The 9801-nt window shown below is 40.2% G+C and overlaps 1 protein-coding gene across 1 annotated transcript in view; it reads left to right on the top strand.

Moving 5' to 3' along the window:
• Positions 1-1880: 1880 nt before the first annotated feature.
• The window catches only part of LOC141336937 (uncharacterized), a 41297-nt gene continuing 33376 nt past the window's right edge, over positions 1881-9801 (top strand). The window contains exons 1-5 of the mRNA XM_073842660.1: positions 1881-1911; positions 4047-4311; positions 4431-4576; positions 5870-6007; positions 6095-6174. Of these exons, the coding sequence (XP_073698761.1) occupies positions 1881-1911; positions 4047-4311; positions 4431-4576; positions 5870-6007; positions 6095-6174 (660 nt within the window). The remainder of the gene's footprint in view (positions 1912-4046; positions 4312-4430; positions 4577-5869; positions 6008-6094; positions 6175-9801) is intronic.

Genomic DNA, 9801 nt, shown 5'->3' with positions numbered 1-9801 from the left:
AATGCATTCTTTGTTTTTTTTTCCCCAGCATTTTTTGTGTATTTGTCCCCTTTCCAACAATGACTGTATAATTTTGAGATCAATCTTTTCACTCTGAGGACAACTGATGGACTCATATGCAACTATTACAGAAGGTTCAAATGCTCACCGATGCTCCAGAAGGAAAAACAATGCATTAAGAGCCAGGGGTGTAAACTTTTGAAAAGAATAGAGATGTGTACATTTTTCTCATTTTGCATAAATATCATGATTTTTTCATTTAGTACTGCCCTTCAGAAGCTACAGAAGATGTGTCCCAGAAGACAAAATAAGTTAAACCTACCCTGATCTTCAAATTCAAAAAGATCCTTCTGTAATAGTTGCATATGAGTCCCTTAGTTGTCCTAAGTGTGAAAAGATGAATTTCAGAATCATACAGTCATTGTAGTTTTAATTAAACAGTTGGTTGCCAAGGCAACTTTTCTAATTTTGATATACGTTCTGTATTGTAATTTTTTTTTCCAGTTTATAGCATTCCCATTACAGATGACAAGCTGTTTGGTGGATGTATAGAATTTGTAATAGTTTTAGTTTAAACAACACTGATCTGCACTGTGAAGTACTTGAAGTTCAACCCATTTTGTGCAGTTAATTTCTTAATAAACCTGAAAGTTTCCATCTTCCCCACCAAAATTAGTGAATATTTTACAGATTACCTTAATGAAAGTATGATAATAAAAACTGCTAATACCAAATCGATGTTAAGGGTCCATATATTGTCAGCTTTCCTGCATGTAGGTGGCAGTCTTGTGGTTAACCCTATTTTATGCAAAGACCAACATCTATTCCACCTTTAAAATTAGTTTGACGTCTTTTGAAGTTGAAAACTTTTAAAACTTCAGAATTTCCAACAGCTAGTATCAAACATTAGACTGCAAAACACTTTCTGTACTTGTTAAAATGACCTTGAATGTTTAACAATGGAGATTTTTATTCCAAAAAAGTCCATTCCAGGCATTTCTGAGTGATCTTTGCACAAAGAGGCTTTTAAGAAAACGTATTTTACCACCTGGATGGAGCCTCTGATTATCTCTTGCCATACAGAGCTAACAGCTGTATGTGCACTTAAAAACACTCTTTGTTGCATTTAGCAGTCACTCAAAGTGTAAAAAAATACACCCTGTTCCTAATTTCATTCTTCTTATAACAATGCGTGAGTTTCTGAAATTGGACAGTTTTACTGTGTTAAAAGGTAAGTGAATAGCAAATGCATGCCTGTAATTTAAATAAAAATATAAATGCAAGTCCCAATTATCGAGTTCCAAGCACAAAACTGAACTCTTTGGTTATTAGCTTTATCTTGTTATTTATATTTTAAAACATACTACCAAACAAAAAGCACAAGATCAAGAAATGGCAACTGAGAATTGAACCCCTGTCGCCATCAAGAGTACACATACCACTGGGAAAAAAAATTGTCATACTTATATTGATTGCTAAGAATTAATTCAGCCTCACTATAAAACACTGTATAATACTCTGTTAGTTCAGATAGTTTTTACTTAAACTTAGAAATACTGAGTGCTTTTTCATTCATCAGCTCTATAACTAGTTTTAACGTGTAAATATGGACTATACAGAGTGATATTAAACATATACAGGCCACATGTGTATACAAGTCTCTACTTCCTCCTGTTAGAGCTGTTTGAAGTTCAGGCTGATTTAGAATCCTCCTAACAACTAAATTGCTTGAGTGTCTCATCAATAAATCCAGTCATGAGAGCGGATATGATTATACAGCAAGAGAATGCCACATTTAGTTTTCAGTAATGCTCTTAATCTTTGAGGTTTAATAGAAGAAAGCATTTGTTTATGCAAGAATTGTAGGTGGAGGAGCAATAATGTGCCAGAATGTGTTCAAGGTTATCTCAGGTAAGAAGCTTCAGAGTTTTTGACAGCTGGCATCATCTGTGTAGCAATAGTTGCATCCTTAATGTGAAGCACATGTATAACAAGGTTACTACAAAGACAAGTATTTGAAAATGATTGTTATCAGATCTCTTTTTATTCATGTTTTTATTTTACTTTTTTTTTCTGTTTGCGGTGACTGATAGCATCTTTCTACAGGGGGGCAAAAATATTCATACACCTCGAAATGCAATATGTAAATGAATAAATGATCTTGCATTAGTAAGTGTAATATTAATCAGACCTGTCTCCAAGTGGGGTCCATGGGCCTGTCACGGTTAGCGTGCGGATGGAGAGGTGATGGAATCCAGGGAAACGAAGTATAAACAAAAACACACTTTATTAAATAAAACAAACAGAAATCCAGGCATAAAGGGGGAAACTGGTGTAACAATCATCGACGGACAAAAGGGAGTGAGCAAACACAGACTTACATACACTGAGACAAGGGCGTGGTAACAAATGAGATAACAAGATAACGAGGGGGAAGTACAAATAAGGGCATAGACTAAACCAACTGAACATGAACCAAAAGGGGGAGACAAGGACTAAACCAAAATGACTATGACACATAAGGGGAGAAAACACTGGGAGAACAGAACAGAACAAGATATAATCCTGACATTTACCCCCCCCCCCCTCCCCTGAAGGCGCGTCTTGTGCCTACTAACATCCATAGGGGAGGGAGGGTGGGCACCCTGGAGACCGCTAGGTAGGGACACAGGATACAGAGGTGGTCTCCAGGGCGGATTAGGGAGCTCAGGTGGCCATGGCCGGATTAACAGTCCAGGAGGCCATGGCGGATCTGGGAGCTCAGGAAGCCATGGCCGAGTAAACAGTCTAGGAGGCCATGGTGGATCTGGGGGCTCAGGAAGCCATGGCCGAGTAAACAGTCCAGGTGGCCATGGCAGATCTGGGGGCTCAGGAGGCCATGGCCGAGTAAACAGTCCAGGTGGCCATGCCCCCCCCCCCCATAGTCCACCCAGGAGAGCACGGAAGGGCGCGCTGGAGGAAGCGCCGGCTCTGGAGGGCGCGCTGGAGGCGACACTGGCTCTGGAGGGTGCGCAGGAGTGAGCTCCGGCTCTAGAGGGCGCACTGAAGGCGACACCGGCTCTGGAGGGCGCGCAGGAGTGAGCTCCGGCTCTGGAGGGCGCGCAGGAGAGAGCTCCGGAGTAGGCGTCGGCTCTGGAGGCCGTGCAGGAGGTCACACTGGTGGTGCGGTCACTGGAGGGCGCTCTGGCGGCGCGGTCACTGGAGGGCGCTCTGGCAGCGCGGTCACTGGAGGGCTGGGCGGAACCAGCGGAGACTCAGGGAGGCTGGGAGGAACCAGCGGAGACTCTGACTTGGCGGTAGCCATCTTGGGTGCAGACTCAGGCTTGGCGGCCATCTTGGCCGGGGACTCAGGATCAACGGCCATCTTGGCCGGGGATTCAGGCTTGGCGGCCATCTTGGCCGAAAACTCAGGAACGGTGGCCATCTTGGCCGGGAACTCAGGAACGGAGGCCATCTTGGCCAGGGATTCAGGCTTTGCGACCATCTTGGCCGGGAACTCAGGAACGGCGGCCATCTTAACCAGAGATTCTGGTTTGGCGGCCATCTTGGCCAGGGATTCAGGCTTGGTGGCCAACTTGGCCAGGGATTCAGGCTTGGCGGCCATCTTGGCCGGGAACTCAGGAACGTCGGCCCTCTTGGCCGGGGACTTAGGAACGAAAGCCGTCTTGCATGCAGACTCTGGCGTGACAGCCATCTTGCTAGCAGCCTCTGGTATCCCTGCTGAAAAAACCAGCATATGCTGGTTTTTTCAGCAGGGATGGCAGCCATCTTGCTTACAGACTCATGCGTGGCAGCCATCTTGCTTACAAACTCAAGCGTGGCAGCCATCTTGCTTACAGACTCTGGCGTGGCAGCCATCTTGCTTGCAGACTCTGGCGTGGCAGCCATCTTGCTTGCAGACTCTGGCATGGCAGCCATCTTGCTTGCAGACTCTAGCGTGGCAGCCATCTTGCTTACAGATTCTGGCGTGGCAGCCATCTTGCTTGCAGACTCTGGCATGGCGGCCATTTTGTGAGCTGACGCTGGCATGTCAGCCATTTTGTGAGCTGGCGTGGCGGCTGGCGGGCTTGAGTGCGGAGAGGTCGGCGGGCTTGAGCGTTGGGCGGCGGCCGGCAGACAAGAGCGCGGAGTGGCTGCCGGCTGGGCTGAGGAGGACGTGGGGAAGCGTGGAAGGCTTGGATGGATCGGGCTCATTGGAGAAGGAGGTGAAGGACACTGGCTTGTGGTGAGCTGGAGTGATAGCATGCTTTCGGTTGGGAGGAGGATAGGAATCCTCCACATCAACAAGGAACTTGGAATTACTGAGACTAAGTACATGATTGATAAAATCCGCTAGGGGTTTGCGGCAATCATCATTGGTTATCAGACTAAACAGAGCAACATCTTTTAGTCCCAACCGAAAGCAAGCATTTAATATTGAATCACTCCAGCTCACCAGATGGGAAACACTCAGGAAAACCTCCACGAACTCCTCCAATGGCCGTTCTCCCTGCTGGAGGTCCCAGAGAAATTCCTCAGCCCAGTTCATCTTTGTCATGGTCCGTCGATCTGTCACGGTTAGTGTGCGGATGGAGAGGTGATGAAATCCAGGGAAACGAAGTATAAACAAAAACACACTTTATTAAATAAAACAAACAGAAATCCAGGCATAAAGGGGGAAACTGGTGTAACAATCATCGACGGACAAAAGGGAGTGAACAAACACAGACTTACATACACTGAGACAAGGACGTGGTAACAAATGAGATAACAAGATAACGAGGGGGAAGTACAAATAAGGGCATAGACTAAACCAACTGAACATGAACCAAAAGGGGGAGACAAGGACTAAACCAAAATGACTATGAAACATAAGGGGAGAAAACACTGGGAGAACAGAACAGAACAAGACATAATCCTGACAGGGCCTAACCAGCCACTCACAGAACTGCTTTTTTATTTTTTTATAATGCCAGTTTACTCCAAAATTTTTATGGGATTGAGGCAACCACGGACATTTTTAAAGACAATAGTTTCTCTCTTTATTAATTAAAACATTCTTTTTTAACCTGTCATCCTTTCTCTTTTCTCTTACTTTTTGATTACTTTTAGACTACTTTTGACCTAACTCGTTAATCATGTTGATTTGAATACGATAATCTTGTACCATATTGATCATATTGATAGAAAAATACAAATAGTAAGAAAATATACTCTATACAATGTAGCAAACATGAAGTGCATTAAACATTACGTCAAGGTTTTTCCAAATGGGTAACTTTTAACATTTAAAAAAATTTTAAAAGATGAAAAAGAGAAATTAGGAAGAATGAAATTATGAATAATTTATAGCTTGTGTGAAAAATATGCAATCATGTAATCAATAAAAAGTAAGGTTTGTCTGATTATGAGTATTTTAAAAAGTATTTTAATCTAATTACAAGTAATTCAATTTTGGAATCTGATTACGTAATCAAGGTTACATGTAATAATTTACTACCCAGCTCTGATAGCAATATAATAATATTGAAAACCATATTCAGCTATTATAATTACAATACCAAAAAAAAAAAAAAAAAAAGAATGAAAAAAAAAAATCACAGCAAATAGGGCATTTTCAAAAATAATAATAAAATAAAATAAAAATAAGGTGACCTTGAGTTGCCTTTAAATAAAATTAATTATTATTATTAAGACTTGTTAACTATAACTTAAAGTTTTTCATTAATTAAAAATAAATAAATAAACCAATCAATCATAGAACTGTATGCTGAAAATACACCTGTCAGTAGTAATCTGACAATGAGCACTGCTTCAGGACAAAAGCCTCTGATTGGTCTGGGTTATAATGTCTCCATGTGATTGGTTTGTTATTGTGATGTCTCCCTAGTGTTCTGGTCCATCTGCACAGGCTTGGAAGCGGACCAAGAACCCCCAGTATGTGTTACCTCAGAGATTTTGCTACCACACACTTCCTGCATGGAAGTGCATCTGTTCCTCTTCTCCAAAGAGCGACACGATCAGGCAGGCAAAACAAACAAATATTCAGTGCTACAACACTGTAACTGTCCCACTGTTTACCTATCATCAAGGGTTTTTGTCATTTTTATTCCAGGTTCAGATACTCAAGAGGTTCCAAATGCTTTATACAGAGCCCTCATATTTGCCTACATCCCAATAGAAGATAAAGTCACTGTACAAAAGGCAATACCTAACTAAAAATGACTAAATATGAATCTATTGCTAACATTTTAAGCCATAGGAGATCTCAACTCGGCCAAACACACACACAGTCTGAGTGTGTGCAGAGCCTTGAGCAGGTTCACAGTTTCATTGATGTTGCAGCTGCTTCTTGCTGATATCATACACACATACACACACTGCCCTTCTGGGCCATTCTGCCTGCCTGTATAATTCAGTACTTTCAGCATTACAAATGACCATCTAGTTCTGCTTTTGTGAGGCCATAGAACATCTTTTGTCACTGTAGTATTCAATATGTGGTCATACTGTATCCTGAATCAATAATCAGACAGACAGAATGCAGAGAAAATGGCGACAGTTTCTTTATTGTTTCATGAAATAATGACTAGGATATAAAAAAACCTACTTTCTTTGCTGAACACAAGCCTTTCTTTTATTTGTTGATTATCTGCTTTATTGGAACATATGGCGTCCAGTTGAACAGATAATAAATAAACTGCATTTCTGAAGACTGAAATACAGTTAGTAAATTTACAAGAGCTCTTCGAGCATGTCATGGCAAAAGCCATGTACTTTAATGTCATTAAGATTAAAAGATGATAACAACATAATTGCGATAAGTCTTTGTGCGGCCCACGCAATTATCAGATGACTGAGAGAGTATGTTCTATCTCAATAACAAGCGCTCCCTTCAGCTATGTTCAGTCAGTCAACACAACCTGGTATGACAGAGAAATATGAGCTCCTTGATTAACATCGCACATCTTAATCACAATGTATTGGGTTTGCATTTCAGCTATATTATACACTTTAAATAATAGTTCAGGCAGCTTCCTTTGAATATTTTCTCAAGTGCTGGCATGCAAGATAAGCTTTATTACCAAGAAATTATTTTTTTTGCTTTTACCAGATATCACAAAACAAAAGTACACAAGTTATGGGTGCAAACTAAATGAAAAGACGAAGTACACTCTTAAAAATAAAGGTGCTTCATGATGTCTAAATGGTTCCATAAAGAGCCTTTAACATCTGAAGAACCTTTCTGTTTCACAAATGGTTCCTTGTGGCGAAAGAAGGTTCTTTAGATTATAAAAAGATAAGAACCAAACCAAAACCCAAAAATGGTTCTTCTGTGGCATAGCTGTGAAGAACCTTTTAAAGCACCTTTATTTTTAACAGTGGAAGCCTAGGTGAGACTTTCGGTTCATTAGCTGCTATTGTTAAAGAAAAAAAAAACACATGCATTAAACAGTAAAACTGTTTACACTACAAACCAGTGCTTTTATAATTAAGATAATACATCAAAATAATATGGTAAGACACACCAATTTCCAATATCAAGCAGCAAAAGCAAGCTGTTTTGTACAGCTAAAAATAGCTGGACATGGATAAGAACGGAAGCCAGACCTACTCTTACAGCAAAAATATGGTGGATAGAGCTATTAAAGACAAAACCAGTGGTTACCTGTGTTTTTGTAATTTAATGCAAGGGTATAAAGTTACGAATGTACATTATTATTTTTTAATAAATGTAACCGTTTGTTATACTCATAATGTAAGTAATGTGCAAATGCATCACTAGGCCCATTACAGCCCACAGAAAGAAGACAGTAAACAAAAATGTATTCAAATCAAATTTAAAAGAGCCAATTCAGGTTCCTGAAATCCTAGCAAATTATACCACATTATGGTAGTTTGAACCTAAACCAGCCCGCAAGGACCTGGGAAATTGCAGAGAGCAGGAATTGCATTTTATGTCTTAGCCGTTTTCAATTGATTTAATCTTTAATATAGGCTTCATCCAATTTATGGTGCTCGCACTTAACCCAGGCTATTTTTTGCTCTCAGGTATTGAAAATGCAAGTTCCACTGGTGTAAAGCAGAACAGGCTTTTAGACAGGTATTGTTTTACATTCCCGGTAAGTTATGAAACGTTGGATGGGTCACGCCGGAGGAAACTACTGTATGTAGGAACGTTGCAACAGAGGGAGGAAACGTAGCCACCAACATCCTGCGGGCTCATTACGCTGATGGTGGGTGGTAAGACCCTGGTGATGGAAGCTGAGAGAGTTTGTAATTTAGTCAGACCAGATGAAAGAGCGACATAAAGAAAATGGAAACACCAAAAAGGTAAACACCACCATCTCCCTCGCTCTATCCCTCTTTCACGCTTTGTTTATTTGTCATTACTGGCATTTCGCATTCAGATGTTGCATTAACATCAAAAAGCAGCTTGGAATCTGTACTTTGTTTCTGGCAAAGCATGAAAGGACACACAAATGTATATAGCAGGAACACATAACTACTTGAACACACTATAGATGCTGTTCCATTGCCTGGTGATCACAGCCTGAAGCTACACAGAGCTTCACTGATCCATTCTGCTGAGCTAAATGGAAGCTCTAAGAGAAAGAAGAACAGAGGAAATTTACAATTTCCTTTATTCAGGGTACATAGTGTAGAACCAATATTGCATTTATTTTAAATTCAGTCGTTTTCTGGCTTTAATCTAAAATAATACACCCTGTAACAACGTCTCAGGTTTTTACTTTTTTTTTGTGGAAGGCTGCTGGAAAATCAGAATCAGAAGTCGAGGAAAAATATCCCTTTTACCACTGATCCGCAACCTCTGAGTAAAGGTGTCTGAAACCTTGGCAGCTGCTTTGCTGCTTAGTCTGTCAGTTGCTAAACAGACTATTTAGCTTATTTCTTAGTAGAAATAAGCTGCTAAAAATGAGGGGAAAATTACATTTATAAATAAAATTACTTCCTACTGTGGCTCACTTCAGACAAATTTCGAACCACTGTTAACAGAGGAGAATACAAATGACGCATTTGTATCTGTGGTGATTCAAGTCTCTAGATTTATTTTGAGTCCCTTTAAGAGAAAATGTAAAAAGCAAATGAAGAAGGAAAAATATAAGCTAGTATTACTTTCACTCACTCATTCATGAATGACTGACTGACTGAATGAATAAATAAAACTTAAATAAAACCAGTTACTTTTATATCGTCATTTCACTATAAACATGGGTAAGAAAACATACCATGTACATTTTATGAATTATAAGAAGTATAACTGAGGGCTAATCACACTAGCTGAATAGCTACAACACACTATTTTGAGTGTGATTTGCTTGTTTGCTTGTGTTGCTTGTTATATGTATAAGTCCCTGGTACTACACTGTAAAATGTTTTCACCAGATTCAACTTAAAAACATAAGTTCAGCAGCTGCCTCAAGTTTTTAAGTTAAATCAGCTTAAAACTACAAGTCATTTTAACGTATTACAATAAAAATTAGTTGATATAACTTGTGAGTTTAAATGACTTAAGTTGATTTAACTTAAAGGAACACTTCACTTTTTTTGGAAATAGGCTCATTCTCCAACTCCCCCCGAGTTAATAAGTTGCATTTTACAGTACCGTTTTGAAATCCATTCAGCCGTTCACCTGTTCTGGCGATATCACTTTTAGCATTGTCATGATCGGGGCTGTGGGCCTCCCCTCAGCCTCCTGAGGTCGCTGTTCACACTGCACTTCTGATAGCATTCACCTGTCCTTGTCGTTAACACTGATTCACTCACATCTGTTCACTATTATCCGGTCTTTAAATACTC

This window comes from Garra rufa, chromosome 6 (genome assembly GCF_049309525.1).
Source record: "Garra rufa chromosome 6, GarRuf1.0, whole genome shotgun sequence".
NCBI lineage: Eukaryota > Metazoa > Chordata > Actinopteri > Cypriniformes > Cyprinidae > Garra > Garra rufa.
This window is presented reverse-complemented; position numbering and strand designations above follow the sequence as displayed.